Below are 20912 nucleotides of genomic sequence, written 5' to 3'. Positions count from 1 at the left end.
GGGGCTGCAGTCATCCGAAGGCCTGACTGGAGCTAGAGGATCTGCTTCTAATGCGGCCCATTCACACATGGCTGGCAAGTCAGTGCTTGCTGTTGGCACAGAGGCCTCAGGTTTGCTCCACATGAGCCTCTCATCAGTGCTGCTTGATTGTCTTTGTAACAGGCCGCCAGCTTCTCCTGGAGTGAGCAGTCTGAGAGAGGAAGGCTAATGCTGGAATACTTTTATAACCTAGCCTTAGAAGTCATACACTGTCATGGACCTAGAAATTACCATACTAAGTGAAGTAAGACAGAGAAAGACAAATACATTATGTTATCACTTATATGTGGAATCTAAAGGAATGATACAAATGAACTTTTTTACAAAACAAATAGACTCACAGACATAGAAAACAAACTTATGGTTACCATTGGGGAAAGGGCAGGGGAGAGGGATAAATTAGGAGTTTGGGATTAGCAGATATGTACTACTATATATAAAATAGATAACAGGCACCTACTGTATAACACAGGGAGCTAGATTCAATATCTTGTAATAAGAAATACATCTGTATATCTATATCTGAGTCACTTTGCTGTATACCGGAAACTCACACAACAGTGTAAATCAACTGTACTTCAATGAAAGAAAGAGAGAGAGAGAGGGGAAGAAAGTCCCCCACTGTCATCTCTGCCATACTCTTGGTCATACAAACAACTGATCTTCAGTGTAGGTTTTGTGAGAGCATGTGAATGCCAGGAGGTGAAGATTACTGGTATCATCTTGGAGGCTGGCTACCACAGAGAGAAATAAGAAATAAATTGTTTTTGTTTGGGGGAGAGGGTGTTTATTTGCATCTTCCCTTGCTGTAGGCCTCTAGTAGTTATTCTGAAATTAGACAAATCTGCAAGTTAGTGCTCCTTAGTGACAAAATGTCCAGTTAACATTTGTGATTCTTTTTTTCTTAGCACACTCTTATCTGATATTGGTTTTTAACTTAATATTAATTTTCAAATGATAGAGTTAAAAAACAGTAAGACCACTGAAATTATAACCAAAAGAGTAACCCTGCCCCAGATTTCTACTCTGCAGAGAATACTTATTTTTAATTCTTTTGGCTATTTGTTTTGGTAATGTCCTCCATATTATTAAATAGCCTTGCATATACAGCTGTTTCTTGACTTTTCAATTTTAGACTTTATTTTTTACTATGGAAAATGAGAATTTGGCACTTTTCTTCTCCCCTACATATATCCCATGTACCTCTTCCTAGTATAGTTATAATTTTTGGTTAAATCAATGTTCAGTGCTTATATTATGACTGTAAATATTCTCAGCCAATCCATGTAGTAAATGATGATTGCATCTCGTTTCTCTTACAACTTTGTATTTTTTTCCTGGAATTAATGACTGTCTTTTTTTGTTTGCTTAGTTTTCTATGTCTTTATCAATACTTCATCTCCAAACTCTCCAAAAGAACTAAACTCCTTCTGGTATAATCAGGTAATCTATCAATTAATTTTTTTCCCTTCTCTTAGCAGCATACCATCTGGACTCCATCTTCGATTGCACTGTGGCTTACACGGTGTTGCCCTAGAAGAGTCTGTGCTTTCCTGTGTCAGAGACTATTTCCTAGATATCATGATTTTTTATTTTCCACTTAATTCCTTGTTTTATAGAACATATCCCAGTAGCTTCCTAAGAAAGGGTGCCTGAGAAGTAAATTTTTGAGACGTTGCCTGATTAATTGATAGTTTACCTGTTCACAGATTTCTAGGTTGGAAATTCTCTTGGAATTTTGAAGGCATTGTTACATTGCCTTCTAGTTTCTTACACTCCTCTTAAGAAATTGCAGGCTGTCCTGATTCCTAGTCTTTGTTTCTGATTGCCTTGCCCCTATGTAGACATTTAGTTTCAGCTTTCTCTATTCTGCTCAGTCCATTACCAGTCAACCAAGGACTATTTTCCAAAATTTTGTTAGTTTTGCTTCTCTCTGTTTCTTTCTTTGTTCTTGCGAGTTTATAATTTTTTTTATTTCTTTACTATTATCTTAGTGGGTTGCAGGAGAGAGTGGAGATAATTACTGGTGTTTATTTTACCATATTTTACTAGAAATCTGACAAAATGCTTTTTATAAAGATATTTAAAACAAAAAATATTCCTGAGATTGTTTTTCCAGAATAATTAACCAAAGTTAATTTTGTGTTTGCTTCTGGGATATTTTACTTCTCATCATTTCCAAATGTTCTGTTAAAAAAAAAATGTCCCCCCTGTAATTCCTCTTGGTTTGGGGGGCTTCATTATGTTTCTCATTGAGGTAAGAATGGAAACTAATATTTGTTAAGTACCTACTGTTTGTCATAGTATGTTTGTTTGAGGGTTTTACGTGTACTAGGTAGATGCTGAGGTAAGATATTCTTCACATATGTTAGGTAGCTGGCATTCCCATTTTAAATGGAAAATGCATCAACTTGAGTTGCTTTCCAAAGGTCATACCTATTGTAAATAGCAAATACTGGCTTTGAATCTAGTATTTCTGATTATGTAGTCCTTTATCCTCTTTACTTACAACTTCATTAATCTTTAGTTTGTGTGTGTTAAAATTTTCAAGCATAAAAGTAGGGAGAGAATAGTATAATAACCCACCATGTATTTGTCAGCTAGTTATCAACATTTTGTCAATCTTTTGTTTCAAATATTCCACCTTTTTTTAAATCTGTAAATGTACTCCAGTTTACATCTCTGATGTACGAAAGGACTTCTTATAACTAACAAAATTAACAGTAACTCCTTAATATGATCTAAAACCCAGTCCAAGTTCAGATTTCTCTGGTTGTCTCAAAAATACATTTATTCAGTTGGTTTGTTCACACGGTATCCAAATAGGATCCACATGTAGCATTTGGTCTTTATGTCTCTTAAATCTCTTTTAATCTATAATATTCATCCTCTCTCCTTTTTCCATGCCATTTTTATGTTGAAGAAATCAGGTTCTTTGTTCTGTAGAATGTACTACATTCTGGATTTGATTGCTTCTTCATGGTTTTATTTTATTGTTGTACTGTCCCCCGTATTTCTTGTTAACTTAGAAGTTAGAGCTGGATGTTTGATTAGATTCAGGTTTATTTATGTATGTATGTATTTTTGGAAAGAATATCTCCTAGCTTATATTTCCTACTTCATCAGGAGGCAAGTAATATCTATTAATGTCCTACTTTTGGTGATGCTGAGTTGGGTATAGTTTTTCTCAGCTTCATCCATCCATTATAAGTTCCCCATTCATATATCACCTCAGGATTTTAGCATCCACTTATGATCATTGTACAGATCCATTATTTCATTAGGTGCTGCACATTGGTGATTTTTCTAATTATATCACTGCCCTTCTACATTTATTAGCTGTAATTCTGCTATTATGAGGAACTTTCTCCTCTTTACTGTTTTGCCACTTGAAATCAGGAAAGACAAGATTAATGATTGATATTCCCCCCTTTATTTGTCAGTTTTCAGAGTAACGAGTTTCTGTAGCAAAGGAGTCATTATGAACTCAGGGCTATTTATATATTTGATATGTTTTAGTGTATTACAGTCATTATTCATTTTGTTGCTCAGATTGATCCATTAGTGTCCCCATTAGTCTTTGATAACTTCTTTGGTTTCTGACACAGGATGTTCCAGCCTCATTTTGTGCATATCCTTCCCCAAATACGGAACTAACCATTTCTCCAAGGAACTCTGTTTTTTTAAAAAATGGGAAATAATATTTAGAAACAGCAACCGGAGTTGCTAGTGGTTCAGTACTATTGCATTGTCATCATTTTAGGCATTTTCACTGACCAGAGATAGGAAATACGTACATATTTTTTAGAAAGAGAAAAATCATGAGTTTGTACTGATGATACCTATTGAAGTGTAAGTTTTTTTTAAAACTTAGCTACTCTGATTTTATACTTGTACGTCATTACTCTTAAATCTTGGTTCCCAACCATAGTAACAAAAGTACTTTTTGCTTGCTTCTCATTGTATATATGACAATTTCAAAACTACAATATCAGTACTAATGACTGAACATAATTTGTTTTCTTTGTGGATCTTTTTGCCCTTAATATATATCCTGGTAGGGAGATACAACCAAAATACTATATGGCATATATATATATATAAAGTTTTTAATTTTATCCTTTCATTGTTCTTTCTGGGGGGGAGTATATATTATTATATATTTAAAATTATAGTTTTTAGTTTTATATTTAATACATAATAATACATATTTTGTTTTACTCCCTTTCTTACTGTAAAGGTATATACTATAAACATTGTTTTGCATTGCTTTTTCTCTTAATGGTACAGTCTGGAGATGACTTCTTTTTTATTTTATTATTATATTTTTTGGCTGCATTGGGTCTTCGTTACTGGGTGCGGGCTTTCTTTAGTTGCAGCAAGCGGGGGCTACTCTTGGTTGCAGTGCACGGGCTTCTCTTGTTGTGGAGCACAGGCTCTAGATGCGCGGGCTTCAGCAGTTGTGGCACATGAGCTTAGTTGCTCCGCAGCATGTGGGATCTTCCCGGACCAGGGCTCGAACTCGTGTCCCCTGTGTTGGCAGGCAGGTTCTTAACCACTGCGCCACCCGGGAAGCCCTGGAGATCACTTCTTATCAGCATGCAGAGATCATCATTCCTTTAAACAGCTGCATAGTAATCTATTATGTGGGTTACCATGACCTAGCTAATTTCATACTGATTTCGTCTTCCATTTAAGTCCTAAGGAAATACTTCTTTGTGGCAAAATCCAGTGTGAGAATTTAATAGGATCAAAAAATTTTTAAATATTGAAATCTATTTCTCTCCGTAAACTTGAAATCAAGAGTTAATGACAATTTTCATGAAATGAATTTTATTCACCTAAGCACCCTGGTTTATTTTTAAACCTTAACTATTTTTGATGGAAATCCTTTAAATTTATTACAAACTTTTACACAGTTTAAACATTTTTTGCCATAATTGGGATGTTTTCATTATTGTATTTAATTCTAATTATCTGTGCTTTTCAGTTTTTCTGTGTTTTCCCTGAATGTTAAGTACTTGTCAGTCTCATATGCCCAAGTCAGCTGTTGTGTGAAGTTTTTTTAAATTAATTAGTTAATTAATTTTTCATTTATTCTATTAAAGTTTAGGTGAAGGTTTTATCTCTGCTTTTTCAGGGCCTCAGCTTACATACAGGAAAGTCAAATTTATAGAAAGCCTGGTATTAACAAGAATGGTGTTTCACTCCCTGTTTACTAGACTAAAAATTTTTTTTATATTGAAACGTAGTTAATTTACAATATTTTGTTTCAGGTGTACACGAAGTGATTCAGTTATATATATTTTTTTCAGATTATATTCCATTATAGGTTATTGCAAGATATTGAATATAATTCCCTGTGCTATACAGCAAATCCTTGTTGCTTATTGACTAACATTTTTTTAATTGAGAAAACAAAGCATCTGTGTCTTTATCATTTTGCTATTGTAATTTTTACAATATGTAGTTACGATTATTCGCTTATTAATAGTAGTATTTTCTCTTGAATCAGATGTTCTGCCTTACTCAATACGGGTCCTGTTGGAAGCTGCTGTGCGAAATTGTGATGGCTTTTTAATGAAAAGGGAAGATGTTATGAACATTTTAGACTGGAAAACCAAACAAAGCAATGTTGAAGTGCCCTTTTTCCCTGCCCGTGTTCTTCTTCAAGATTTTACGTGAGTGATAGGTTTATTTTTCATGATGAATTTTCAGTGTTCGCTTTTTAAAATTCAGACTCCCTGATGGCTCTCTTGTTTTTTAATTGTGAAGATTAGTTTATAAATTTAAAAAGTTGCTTTTTTTTTCTAAACTGAAGCTATTTCTTAAAAATTAGGCACTTTTTTTTGTACCATTTATTTAAAAACTACTTTTATCTAACTGCCTACCTGTCATCTCCACATAGCCAATAGGCTTCTCAATCTTAACATATCCAGAACTTCATTGCTCAGCCCCCCTCATGTATTCTTTCCAATTTTTTTTCTGTCATATTGAATGGCGCTATAGTCTCCTGTTTGTTTAGAGCAAAAATCTAGGAGTTAACCCTGGTTCCTGTCCTTCGTACATAATCCAGTCTATCAGCAGGTTCTGTCAACTCTACCTTTGAAATATACATATCCTGAATCCAAATACTTCTTACCATCTCCACCACAGTCATCCTGATTCTAGCCCCATTCTCACTTACCTGGACTATAACTATAATAATCTGTTAACTGGTATCCCTGCTTCCATACTTGGAATGTATAGTCTTGTCTTTTCACAGTAGGTGAAGTGACTTGGTTAAAAGATGTTAATCAAGGTCATATCATTCCCCTATTCTCCAATTGGCTTCCATTGCACTTACAATAAAGTCTTTACCATAGCTTGCCTAATCTGTGTGTCCAGGGATTACTTATTGGAAGAATTAACCTTTAGCTGAGTTTTGAAGGAGGTGTAGGAGTTAGCTAGACAAATAAGAACGTCCCCTTCACCCACCCACCTAAATCTGGTTTGTAAGCTACTGCTCTGTGTACCCTGTATATGCTGCTACTGTAGTACTTATGATACTATTCTATAATTGCTACTTTATCTTCCCTACAAATTCCTTGAGAACAGTTACTCTCCCTTATTTGGTCTTAAACCATTGGTGTCTAGCACATTGAAGGCATTTGGTAAATGCTCCTTATATAGTTGGCTGGAGATATATATGTAGGTATAGATATAGATCCATCTATATCTATATCCATATATTTAGTGGATAACTTTGGAGACAAGAAGGCACTGGGAGTGAAGGGGCTGGAGCTGGGGAAAAGGGAGGGGTATCTTAAAATATAAGGCAAGAGAAAGAATTCCATAGGCAGTTCCCTTGAAGTTCTCTTATGCCTCTAAAAATCATCTGTTGTATTTTTGGCACATTTACCTTTGAGCCCTCAAATTCTCAGATAATATTTAATATTAATTCTCATTAAACCAGGATACATCTAACTTTGGATAACCTGTACATTATCAAACATGAATGCAACTTAAAAAGGGATACTTTTTAAATTTAAAAATGCATATTGATCATTTGAGCAAATGTAAAAGAAGAATTAGAAGTTGATCATTCTTTATTTTTTAGTGGAATACCGGCAATGGTGGATTTTGCTGCTATGAGGGAGGCAGTGAAAACTCTTGGAGGTGACCCTAAGAAAGTCCATCCTGCCTGTCCGACAGATCTCACGGTTGATCATTCTTTACAAATTGACTTCAACAAATGGTACTTTAATACACATATTTATAAAGACAGCCACGCACGTTGACTGGCAGCCAGTCCACTGGGAGTGTGTGGTATAGAAGAAAGGGAATAGAGATAATTTGTGCCAGAGTAAAGTTTGCTACAGTTAGTATTGACTAATATACAAAAAAAAACTGATGAAAACTTTATGTATTGGTGAATTTTCTTTTTAACTGAATCTAAATTTAAACTGATTTTCATGTTTGTATATTTCTGCTGCCATTTTTTTATAGATATGTGTAAGCCTGGAACCTGCTTTTTGGAGTGAATATCTGAATTAAGCCTTCATTTCCTTTTTGTTTTTAAACTTCCAGAGAGAATTTAAAGATGTGAGCCTTTAATGTCTAAATTGGTGGTTGAAAACACTGAGCTTACTACAGCTGTATTTTCCTTCCACTGAAATAAATTTCTTACATTTAAAAGGTCATTTTGACCAAAGTCAAACTAGAGAAGACATGATTCTATTTTCATGTACCAGCTTTCTTTTTACATTCCCTGGAGTAATGGAAAAGGCTACAATTTATTAAAACCTGTGAGAGCCTTTGCCCTCTAGATTAAACGATGGCTCTGAACTTCTTTTAAGTTGTTAGATGGGGAAAAAAATCGATTTTGCTACTTGCCAAAAGTTACTATATGAAAATGATTTTAGTGGCACAATTTTTTTTTAATCTCCATAAATTTAAATAAATCAACTTTTTTTTTGGTAATCTGAGATTTGCTTTTGAAACCTGAAATAAATGATATATTAACCTTTGAATAACATTTCAGTTGTTACTTCCAGATAGCATTGCTGTTGTGTGCTTTTTGAAGAGCAAAATTTCTGTAACTTTTAAATGGTTTTATTTTGTTTCCTTTTGGAACGATAGTGCAATACAGAATGCTCCAAATCCTGGAGGTGGTGACTTACAGAAAGCAGGAAAGCTTTCTCCACTTAGAGTGCAGCCTAAGAAGCTTCCCTGCAGAGGCCAGACTACCTGCCGAGGATCGTGTGATTCTGGAGAACTAGGCCGAAACTCAGGAAGATTTTCTTCGCAGATCGAAAATACACCCATTCTATGTCCTTTTCATTTGCAACCAGTGCCTGAGTATGAGATGTTTTTAAAAATATTTATTAGTACCAGATTATTTTTCAGTTAAGGAAATCATGTTTATTCTCCTTCCCCTCCTGATTCCTGTTACATTGCCTTCATATTTACTGTGCTTCCTATTGTACTGAACGAAGCAAAGTTAATGAAAATGGTAGTCTCTAAATACCATAATTTATTTCTGTTCCTTTGAAGAAAACTTTTCTTAAGAATTTTCTATAAATATATTTAATTTTTGTAACTAATGTAGACAGAAAATTATCTTGAACAGTAAATTTTTTATTTTAGTGAATTTATACCATTCACATGCTCATTATTCATTCAGATTTCTTTTATGAAATCTATTTATTTTTAGCTTTATTTTCCTATTAGGAGATTTCTTATTCTTTCTTATTGCATTGAGATATGTTAAGAATATTATCATTATCATATGTTATAAACTTAATGAGCCCTTTTAGATAAGCAATTTCCTATATAGTACCATGGAAAGTAGTAAACCTGCCTGGAAAAGAATCCCGTTCTTAAGAGTTGGTTAAATTTCCTAATAGGTAATTTTTCAAAATAAAAAAAAGAGTTCTATAATTTGAATTTTTATATGCTATAAAGTTTCCAAAGTCTTAGTCTTATTTTAAGAGAGTTATGTTGTTTATCCCATTGTTTACTAGACTGTCAGGTTTTTTAAAGACGAGTTAAAAATGACTTACACTTTTTCAAATTGAAAAAAAATTAACACATTTAAGATTTAGGCTAGCTAAGAGTAATATCAATACATATTTCATCGTAAGTACCAAATAGTATATTAGTTCATTTGTCCCTAAATTGGATCTTTCAAATTCTGGGTACTTCTAAATTTTGTGCTCAATGTAGCTGTAAAGCCTCAGGTTATAAGTGAACTCAGGTGCTCTTCCTTTCTAAGAATTCAATATAATCTGTGGGTCCTTTGCCATCAAATCATGGCAGTTTTACATTTATGTAAGTACTCCTTATTCCCTACCTGGCTGTCCTGATGGTTAGGGACATGTTGAATTTTGAGATTAATTTCTCTTCTTATTTAGAAATTAATTTCCTGAAAAGGAAGATTTATTGATTCAAAAAATCATTGATTTTCTTGGGTATCTTTTTATAACTGGTATGAAGTGCTAAGATGGTATGTTTTTATTTCTAAAAATCCAATCTGGTGTAACATTTCCCCTCAATTTTGACTCTAAATTACGAAGTATTAAGATCAGATATGTTATAGTCCCTGGTTGTATGAAAATAGTAACTCTTTCATGTGCTTTAATGCATCAGTGAAGTATTAATTATAGACTCAAACAAGAAATTGAGGGATAGAGAATTGAGAGCATACATTTGGCACTTGAAATCACTGCCTGATTTGAAGTCAGGTTATGAGCTAATAAATGTGTAGTACTTTGTAGCTATATATACTATGAAAAGGTAAGATAATTGGAGTGGCTCTAGAAAGCTATGTTCCCTGAGGTCCTAAGAAAAATCTCATTAAGATGTGCTATGGCTTCAAATGATCAATCAGCAATGAATTATTAATCTTTGTTTTTTTTAAAAAAGTTGACAAACAACTATAATTATCTGGACCCTGGAGGACATGTATAATTTAAGTTATATTGATATTCTAGTCAACACTTAAATCACCAGCTGGCAAGTGAAATAAACAACTTAAAGCTGTTAGAAATAATTTTTTTTTTAAATATCCATTAGATAAAAATAGCTTCCTAAAAATGGCACTATATTTACTGCTTGGCAGTGAATTGTTTTCATCTCTTAGTTTACATAATTCATGTAAAATAGATTTATAATCCATTTAAAGTAAAATGCTACTTTATATAAAATAGAACCTTCCATTTTGGGTGAGATGAATTTAAAATTTTTACCAAAAGCTCTTTTTAAACTATAAAGTGATGTTGAGTTGTTTGTCATTGCTACATTGTGATAATCAACAAGTATCTCCTAGTTTAACTGGTACTAGAGTTAAGTGGGTGGAGATGTACATGCTTATTTTTCATTAAGCTACAACCCTTCTTTTTCCTTGCAGTGGAAAATCCAACAAAGGTTACCATGCTACTTTTAATATTTTAGCCAAATCTCACAGTGTTACATGTTAAGTACAGTTTGGGACACTGGTGTGGACCATGGCTTAAATAATAAGTCCTTGCAGTAGCTTTCTAGTGTTACTTAAAGCAGAGCTTCCTTGTTGAAAAGAAAATAACTGATTCTGAGAAGTCTAGTAAACTGCTATTCCCAGAATTTTTAAAATATGTAGACTTAGAAACAAGGCAAGTCTTTTCTGTAATACATATATTTAATGCCAGTTCTTCTTCTTTTTAGACCTGAAACAGTATTAAAAAATCAAGAAGTAGAATTTGGCAGAAATCGAGAGAGGCTTCAATTTTTCAAGGTATAAATGACTGGGGGGAAATTTTTTAATAGGAGTTTATGAAATATTGAAAGGTTTGATTTTTATATCTTTAGAAGTTTTTAAACACTAGCAGTAGAACCCTTTTTTACTTTTTTCCTTCAAATAAAATCTTAATCAGAAACGCTAGTGTATAACAAAATATTAAAAACAGTGGCTCTAATTCAAGTGAGCTTGGAGGGTCTTCTACTTGGGCCTACCCCTTTTCCCATCCCTGAGAATCCTTGGAATGTAGTTGAAAGCTGCTGTTTATCTGGACTATTGGAACATTTTTCTTTGACTTAATTTTGTTTTAATCTGCAAAATGAATATATTTAGGTTTAGTATCTGTGTATTTGTTTTTATGTACTGTAAACTTTGACCATGATGAACATTGGTAAAATATTTTTAGTGTCAGTATTTATATGTTGATTATGAGGCAAATTCAGATATATGCTAACAGTTGGATTTCTTAAATTTAAATAAAATACAGTGGAGTTCAAGAGTTTTTAAGAATGTGGCTGTAATCCCTCCTGGAACTGGAATGGCTCATCAAGTAAACTTAGAGTATTTGTCGAGAGTGGTTTTTGAAGAAAAGGACCTCCTCTTTCCGGACAGTGTCATTGGCACAGATTCTCATATAACCATGGTGAATGGTTTGGGGATTCTGGGGTGGGGTAAGTAAATGACTATATTTAATTCTTTGGGGGAGAGGATGTCAGGAAATTTATAAAAGGACATAAATAGCAGGGTCTTTATAGCCTCTTTGAGGCTGTTTTTTCACGTATAACAGCAGGAGCAAAAGTAAATCTTAATTCAAGTGTTTGTGGACAGTGTGGTATAAGAGAGAATTTATGAAAAGAAGTGTGGACCGTGCCCAGCACAGCACTACCATTTGTGGAGTGGTTAGTGATGATGATGACGATGTCTGTGAAGGTGATGTGCTTACTCCCTTATTTAAAGTCCTTCAGTGGCTTCTCCTAGCATTCTTTGTAAATCCAAATTTCTTCATGTTTTTTTTGTGTGTGTGGTACACGGGCCTCTCACTGTTGTGGCCTCTCCCGTTGCGGAGCACAGGCTCCGGACACACAGGCTCGGCGGCCATGGCTCACGGGCCCAGCCGCTCCGCGGCATGTGGGATCCTCATGCCGCGGACCGGGGCACAAACCCGTGTCCCCTGCATCAGCAGGCGGACTCTCAACCACTGCACCACCAGGGAAGCCCCCTCTTCATGTTTTTTATAGGGCCCATCACAACCTGTTGCCTCTTTAGCCATTTACCCAAACACATCTTTTATTTACCCGAGTGGGTTGTGCTATTGCACCTCACGGCTTGCATCAGCTATTCCCTCTGGCAGAGTGCATGTACTCTTTTATAGGGTGCTATAATTGTTGGCTTTTTGTCTTTATCGTTAGACTGAGCTTCTTGAGGTTGACAGGGGCTGGGTTCTATTCATACTGTATCTTGAGCATAGCATAGTATCTAGCATAATAGATACTAAATGTTTTCTGAATTTAAAATAAAGGTAAAAATCAGTTTTTTCCAACCATATGAGTGGAGTCATTCTTTTTAGAAGACTTGAGTTCCATATCTACAGTAATAGCATTATAGTAATTCTGTGCAAGGTACTGTGTAAGACAAGCTCGTGAAACACCTAGAGATTTAGATGTTACAAAGATAAATTATCTTTAAATGCGCTATACTCATATACCTGTCTTTATTACATTAGGGGTTGGAGGTATTGAAACAGAAGCAGTTATGCTTGGTCTGCCAGCTTCTCTTACTTTACCAGAGGTGGTTGGATGTGAATTAACTGGCTCATCGAATCCTTTTGTTACATCCATAGATGTTGTTCTTGGCATTACAAAGGTAAGTTAAAATTTTGCTAGCTGTATAACTTAGTGGACATGATTTTTTTTGTAAGTAGAAGAGCCCCATAAGAGCAGGGATTTGGGTTCATCAGCTCATCCTCAGCACTGTGATGTTATTAGCTATGTCATCATAGTTATCATCATAGTAATAATAGCAAAATTTAACCCTTTATACTAGTAAGTACAAAACAATTTGTTGTGTCATTGTTCTCTTGACATGTTAACTCATTTATTCCTCATTACAAGCCTATGAGATTGTTACTATTGCCATCCTTATTTTAATTCTGTGAAAACTGAGACACAGTAAGGTTTAATGACTTAACCAGAGGGTCATAGGGCTGAATGGTCAGTGTAGAACAAGGTTTCCCACCCAGGCAGTCAGGTTCTTAAGTCCATGCTCTTAACCATTATGCCTTATTGCCTCAGTGAATGTTTGTTGCCTTCGTGAATTAAAAAAAAAAAGTCGTATTTAGGAAATGTCTAATTGCATCTCCTTTAATTTGACAAATTTGAATCATTTGTCCCCTGAAAACTATTACTGTATTAGTACTTTAAAAAATATAGGCTGTAAAAATGTGGTAGTGTCAAATTTTTCTATTGGCTATTTTAACATTTAAAAAAAAAGTCACTCTGCTGTACACCTGAAACTAACACAACATTGTAAATCCACTATACTTCAATTAAAAATAAAAAGAAATGATAAAAGTATTATATAGAAATTTTTTCTCTGAATTTTTAAAACATTGGCTGCATGCGTTTAATATATGTACTGTAGGGTTTCCTAAAGACAATAATTTGTAACTCTCCATCCTTAATTTCTAGTTTTCACTAACTTTATTGTAATGATTAAGTCCCATTTCGTTAAATGAATGAACCTGGGAAATGTTCCACAAATAATTCCAATTTGGATCCCAGCGTCTCAGCATTTTCTGTTAGGTTACTGGTCTGAAGGCTTTCAGAATACTCCACAGGGAAAGTAAATGGTATTGCCTCCCTCTCACCATTTAGTATTGATCCCTCTTCCCTAATTAGAAAAAAATTGACATCTTGCAGAAATGATTGATTCAGTGTGTGGTACCAAAAGATCAAGAAGTTAAATAGAGAATTGAAGGATTATTCCTACAGGAAAAGGGATATCCCATTATAATTTTAGAAAAATCAATTCTTTTCCTTCACACATCCTGAAAATTAATGGTGCTTTTTAGATTCCTCCAGCTATATTTTTTCTTAACAATGTTCTACGTATACTTTTGACATTTTGGCTTATTGATGCAAAAATTAAATTTATTATGTAGGTGTACCTTTTTGATTATTTTGTCCCATATTTGAGGTCCTGTTCTATTCATGATCTTTGTAGGATTAATCATATATTGTTTTTCAAAATGTATATTGTGGTACCTCATTAATTTGGGGAAAGCAGCATTTGGCTTGCCGTATCTAATCTATATGGCTCTTATCCTCAAAAATAAAACAGTGAAAATTAGGAAACATCTCTCTTTTAGGGTTGAGTTTCTGCATCTATAAAACGTTTGGATTAAGTGATCCTTAGCACTTATAAAATGTTAGAGCTTAATGTTATTCATAGGTTGAATGTTGTTTCATACATCGTCACTGTGCTGAGCAGTCCCTCTATACCATTCTGACACCATTTTAAAATTGAGAGAAGGTGGGTAGCTGTTTTGGTTACTTAAAAATGAGTAATAAGAAAAATGATTTTAGAAGGAATTAAGTTTGAGGCCACATGTTAAATCCTATCAAAATGAAATTTACCTAGGGGGACTTCCCTGGTGGTCCAGGGGTTAAGGCTTCGCCTTCTAGTGCAGGGGGTGCGGGTTCGATCCCTGGTCAGGAAGCTAAGATCCCACGTGCATCGTGGCCAAAAAACCCAAAAACATAAAACAGAAGCCGTATTGTAACAAATTCAATAAAGACTTTAAAAATGGTCCCCATCAAAAACAAAATATCTTTTAAAAAAAAGAAATTTACCTATAATTAGTGATGCTGTAAATATTTGGATCAGTAGTTGGAATTCGAAGAATTTTTATAGCAGTATATAATTTTTTGAATTTAAATACACAGTTTCTTCAGTATATTAGTATTTCACTAAATCTAAGATGCCATCATTGGTTAGAAGCACCACTGTTTTATATGCTGCTACGAAAGAAAGAAGACTGCCAGCTAACAGACACACCATAGAGTCTAAGGTATATGCTGATTTCAGAGACATTAAAATGGGAATCTTAGCCATTTTGAACTTTCAAGCCCTTTTCTACCCTAATAGTAACATTTGACCACTCTTCTATTGACTGTTTACCTTAAAATACCTGGAAAACCAGAATGAGTTGATGTTTCATAAAAATAACAGAGGACCTCTTTCACTGTCAGTAGTAATGGATTAAAAATTAGATTTTATAGTTTTCAGAAAATCCATGCTAATTTTGTGTGTGTTTCTATGTATCTCTTTATATAGCACCTCAGACAAGTAGGAGTGGCTGGAAAGTTTGTTGAGTTTTTTGGAAGTGGAGTTTCACAGTTATCTATAGTAGATCGAACTACAATAGCAAACATGTGTCCAGAATATGGTGCTATCCTCAGCTTTTTCCCTGTTGACAATGTGACATTAAAACATTTAGAACATACAGGTAAGAACGTATAAGATCACTAGGATAAATGTGTTACATTTCCAATGTGTCTATCTGAAATATTGTGTAATAAATTACTACCTTGTACATGTTATTTAATGTTCATGAAATTGTCTTATTTTAAAACAGCAGCTTTGAAATAAACTGCATCAGATGTGTTTAAAGAGTGTTGTGTCCTCAAACCCTAGTCCACTGTAACCCATTTACAGCAGTTTAGAGGAGTTATTCAAACTGCTGATCTTTGCCTCACGTTTTCCCAATAATTAATAATGGATACCTCCACCCTGTTAGTGATCAGAGGTTGCAATTTAATGGAAGTCAGGCTTGCGCACATTTACAGCTGTTCTCTTCTACATCCAGGAAGAGAGGAGCCACGAGACAGAGTTTGGGAACCAGTGCTCTATCTAAAGAATAAGTACATAATTTTGTGAAAAGCAGCATAGGGTTACAGGTTCCAAATTCTTATTGTAGCCTGATTAACTAGGAACTTGGACCACTCTTCTGTTGACTAATATAGAAAATACTTGCAAAACCAGAATGTGTTGGTTTTATAAGACCCCCGTTCTTTAAAAAGCAGGGTCTCTTGATTTGATCCACTTCTTTTTTTAAGAGATCATTACTGAACTACTAATCTCATCATAAGTATATTGGGGAGATATATCCTAGTGTTCTTCAGTTTGGGGGCAGATTATGATAAGTCAAATGGCAAAATGGATGACTGGTCCTTTGGAACCTTGGAAGGAATGGTCCTCATAGAATACAGAGTTTTCTCTAAACTGGATTTTGGGTGGCAGAATGTTCAAGAGAGAAATGCCTTATTCCTTACATATTGATATTAATTAATGTCATAATGATCTGTCACTGTGTAACAAATTGTCCTAAAACTTAGTGGCTTAAAACAGCAATAATCATTTATTGCTGCATAGTTTCAGTGGGTCAGTAATTCATACAGGTACAGATTGTCTCTGCTTCATGATGTCTGGAGCCTCAACTGCAAGACTTAAAAGCTAGGGCCAGGAATCCTGAAGGTTTGTTCACTTGAATGTCTGGCAGTGAATGCTGGCCGTCAGCTGGGAACTCAGCTGGGACTGTCAGCCACAACACCTATTTATGGTTTCTGAATATATAATCTGGGCTTTCTTACATGGTGGCTTTTCAAGAGTTGGTAACCTGAGAGAGCAGGGGTGTAGGGGGTTGGGGAGAGAGAAGGTACATGCCAGTTAGCCAGCTAGCCGGCTAGAAATTACATTGCTTAGGTTTAAGGGGAATGAACGTAGATTCTACCTCTTGATGGATGAATGTCAATGTCACATTGTAAGAGAACGTGTAACTTGGGATAGATATTGTTGCGGCAATCATTGGCAAATATAACCTGCCACAGTTACTTACTTCTCATCAAGCTTACAGATAACTACCAGAATGTTTAATTGGAAACTTTATTGTTAACATCTAAGTTCTTTTAATTTCTGGAAGATCTTGTTAAATCTCTATCCTGCTCTGTAAAACTATTCTTAACTTTCATTTACTTTATTCTTTCATTTTGACTATTATATTAATGTTGCTTGTTGTTTAGGGAAAGTAATGAATTTCATCTTTCATGGTGGCTAGTGATTTATTATGTTGAATTTTGTTATTGGCTTTTCTCTTGGAAACAATATTTTTGTGAGTTTTATATAACTGGCTCAGTATTTCCGATCTTGTCTGTGATTGAGTAACTTTTAAAGGGGGTTCTGGTATGTCTTTTATAAAGTGTTTTCATGAAGGGTAAAATTTTTACTATTGAGAATAATATCAATTTGTAAAGAAATCTTTTCTGAGTGCTTAGTAATAAGTAATATTTGTTTCTTGCTCATCACTGAAATTCGGCATCGTTACCCCCAAAGATTTAAAAATTTCTGAAAGGATTTTTATTGTTGTTAATCATCTTTTTAGGTTTTGACAAAGCCAAACTCAAGTCAATGGAAACATACCTTAAAGCTGTGAAATTGTTTCGAAATGACCAGGATAATTCAAGAGAACCTGAGTATTCCCAGGTATATACACAATAACCCACCTAATAGTAGTTAAGACTGTAAATTCTGGAGCCTGACCACCTGGGTTTGAATCCCACCTCTAAGACTTACCAGCTATACAACCTGGGCACTTTTTTAACCTTTTTGCCTCAGTTTCCTCATCTCTGAAATATGAAGATAATATCTACCTCATAGGATTCTTAAGAGGTTAAGTACAAATTCATTGTGACAGTTTCAAGCACATAGTAAGTCCTCAATAAATGATAGCTGTTGTTATTTAAGAAGTTAATGTTATTTGTGACCCAACTCTGATTTTATTCGTTAATTTTACATAAATTTATATTACAGTAAATTTTGTGACATTTTATCAAGTCTCAATTTTTAGTACTTAAAATATAAAATGGACTCAATTTATCAGTCTAATTTTTTTCTATTTTAGGATAAGAATACTATAATCTACTCCCCAAATATCAATTTTGATGATGTCTGCACCTGGTTAATATCTATACTCTGTAAAAAAATCCACCATTATGAAGGGGATATACAGTTATGTGATCTTAAATGTTAAAGATATTTTTACAGTCTAAGTAAATATTTCTTATCTTTTGGAAATTTATATTGAAGTAGGTAGAATTCACTTTCAGGAAAGTTGTAATAGAATTCACTTTCAGGAAAGTTGTAATAAAATTCACTTTCTAGAAGTGTGTCAGGGATCTAAATCAACTTGGTGTCATCATTGGTATGGTTAACTGTTAAGCTCTTTTTTTCTTGGGAAATCCATTTTCTCACCCAGCTTTATTTTTCCTCACAGCTTGTATCCCTGCCTGATACCTGTCAATTTGTATAATTATTTGCCTGTCTTTCCCTCACTAGAATGAATACAAGTAGGCTCCATGAGGACAGGAACTTCACCTGCTTTGTTTGGCACTCTGTCCCAAGCTCCTAGAAGAGTGCGTGGCACATAGTGGATGTTCAGTAACATGTTAGTTGAATAAGTGAATACATATAGTATATTGAGTGCCATATAGAACCCATAGGAATTGAATTTGTGTGACGTTCTGGGCAAATCTTCTAACTTCTCTGATTATTTTCTGGTCCCTTTCAGCACCATTTATCAAATCTAGTGCTCTGTCCACATTTTTTTTAAAAAGGGGAAGAATAAGAACAATTAAATGGAAACATTTTGGTGGTATAATGAAATGGAATAAATGTGCCTATTAAAAACCTGACCAGATAGATAAGAAATAAAACTAAAATTCACCAGGATGTTGATTTCAAGAGAAACTAATACATACACAGACTAGGATCACCTGGATCCATGAAATAAAAGTGTAGGAAAAGCAGGTGTTTCAGTTGTGCTCAACCAGAATAAACAGGGCTGTTAAATAATGATGAAAGCCACAGTGAAAAAAATTTGTTTGAATTGATTATACACAAATAAAATGTACATAGGGAAATGGTAGAAATACCAGAAGAAATTAATAGAAACCTAGCTGGGAGGTGGAATTTTTATAAAATATGATTTTTTTTAAAACCAAGGAATAAAAGCATGGTCTGCAGGGGCCTGGCTAGCTAAACTAGAACCAGGAGTAGAAAAACCCTTTTCTGCTGCGTCCCCTAAGCACCCTCTATTGACCAGACTTAACATCATACAAGCTTAGAAAGGAGAAATGTTTACTAAGCCCACCTCTGTTATCACAGAGCAGGCAAAGAAGGATGAATTTGGAGCTCAGAAGCAATAAACTTAGCTGGCACAGGCATCTACTTTATCATCAGGCATGTGTGAAGACAGTGTTATCTTTGTGGGAAAAAACCATTTGGGGGGAAAAAATTTTATATAGACTGTATGGTTGGTGTTGTGCTAGTTTGCATACTGGTCTGCTAGTCTTTTAGCAAATTTTTATATATTATGTTTCATAAATTAAATGGAGTTGTTTTAAAATATTTCTTGGGAGTGTATATCACCATTAAAACAAATTGCATTAAAACAAATGTGAGCATATTCATTCTGCATCAGAAAGCAGTACTCATGTTGGAATCTGTACTTACGAATTCTAATTACTTTTCTCCCTCTTTTCTCTCATTTCCTAGGTGATCCAGATTAATCTGAATTCAATAGTTCCATCTGTCAGTGGTCCAAAAAGACCTCAAGATAGAGTTGCTTTGACAGATATGAAAAGTGATTTCCAGGCTTGCTTAAATGAAAAGGTAGATTACCTTATTTGTCAATACACTTCATGCTAAGTAAGTAGTGAAGAACTAGCAGGATGACCCATGAACTCAGTCAACTGCTGTATTTTTATATGTTATTGGCACACACCAGCAGCCCCCTCCTTTGCCTCTGTCCAAAGTGCAAGTCAGACATTTCATGAGCTTGTTCCCAGATCCACTGTGAGGACCAGAGGTTGATTGGGTATATTTAAATAAAAATTTAAAGTTAAAAATAGAGTTTCTCGGTCATGATAGCCTCATTTCAAGTTGAATAGGTACATGTGGCTGTGGCTCTTGTATTGGACAGCATAACTATTGAATATTTACATCATCACAGAAAGTTCTGTTGGGCAGCACTGCTCTAGACTTTTGTGATTTCCCAGACTAGGACAAAACCACTACACTGTTGTGATTACTCTCTTAAAGTCTGGTAAATTAACTAAATGCCAAGTGACCTCTGACTTTCAGGGTTTGTACTTCCCGTCCTGAGAATCATGGCTTCAATCTTGTCACTTTTTCTATTCTGAGAACTAGTAGCTGGCTTTTCAGAGCCTTTCTTTTTATTATTTCTTTTTTCTTTTTTTTTTTGAGGAAAATGTCAAACTTCTACAGGAATAAAATAGTGTAATGAATTCCTGTGTCCCTCACTTGAACAATTACTAACTCATAACCCATCTTGCTTCATCTATTCTACATACATATAGACACACAGGATCATTTTGAAGCAAATGTTCAAGGCCATTTTTAACAGAAAATGTTTGTACCATCTCTTGAGAATTACTGTTAAGTAGGAATGAATAAAGAACAGCAAAGCCAAATAAGATCTGGATCATGAGTAGTTGGCTGGACTCAGTAGATAAAAGCTTAGGAACACCACCAGACTCCTGTCATGATTATTCAAATTCATGCTTAAGCTGAATTATAACTACTGAATGACACGGAACTTCAGCATCACTCATAAATAGTCAGAACTTATCAAAAGTCAAGGGTCTGCCATATTTTCTACCAGTCTTTTTTTCTATACATATCCAGAATATTTAGTTTATATTTATGTGCAAATTTGTATAGGTTGGATTTAAAGGCTTCCAAATTGCAGCTGAAAAGCAAAATGATATCGTCTCTATTCATTATGAAGGAAGTGAATATAAGCTGTCTCATGGATCTGTGGTCATTGCTGCCGTTATCAGTTGTACCAATAATTGCAATCCATCTGTCATGCTCGCTGCAGGTAGGTTGTGGTTTATAGCCATACATTTTCTGTTATATTCACATTCTGTTTCTTAGATTATGCATGAGTATTGATGCCTGTGTTTGATATTGAGAACCTGAGTTTTTAATTAGGTTTTAAGGAGCCTAAGTTTGATTTATGTTATTAATTTTGTTTTTA

The 20912-nt window shown here is 34.5% G+C and overlaps 1 protein-coding gene across 1 annotated transcript in view; it reads left to right on the top strand.

The window, feature by feature from the left end:
• Positions 1–20912, top strand: part of IREB2 (iron responsive element binding protein 2) — a 47446-nt gene that overhangs the window by 13956 nt on the left and 12578 nt on the right. The window contains exons 3-12 of the mRNA XM_029238641.1: positions 5555–5720; positions 7139–7276; positions 8161–8379; positions 10723–10792; positions 11283–11466; positions 12519–12658; positions 15131–15302; positions 17235–17335; positions 19406–19522; positions 20594–20753. Coding sequence (XP_029094474.1) covers positions 5555–5720; positions 7139–7276; positions 8161–8379; positions 10723–10792; positions 11283–11466; positions 12519–12658; positions 15131–15302; positions 17235–17335; positions 19406–19522; positions 20594–20753 — 1467 coding nt within the window. The remainder of the gene's footprint in view (positions 1–5554; positions 5721–7138; positions 7277–8160; positions 8380–10722; positions 10793–11282; positions 11467–12518; positions 12659–15130; positions 15303–17234; positions 17336–19405; positions 19523–20593; positions 20754–20912) is intronic.

The sequence above is a fragment of the Monodon monoceros genome, unplaced genomic scaffold (assembly GCF_005190385.1).
Source record: "Monodon monoceros isolate NGI ecotype Baffin Bay Population unplaced genomic scaffold, NGI_Narwhal_1 Super_Scaffold_21, whole genome shotgun sequence".
NCBI classification, from domain to species: Eukaryota; Metazoa; Chordata; class Mammalia; order Artiodactyla; family Monodontidae; genus Monodon; species Monodon monoceros.
The sequence above is the reverse complement of the archived record's forward strand: the minus strand, read 5'-3'. Positions and strand labels throughout refer to the sequence as shown.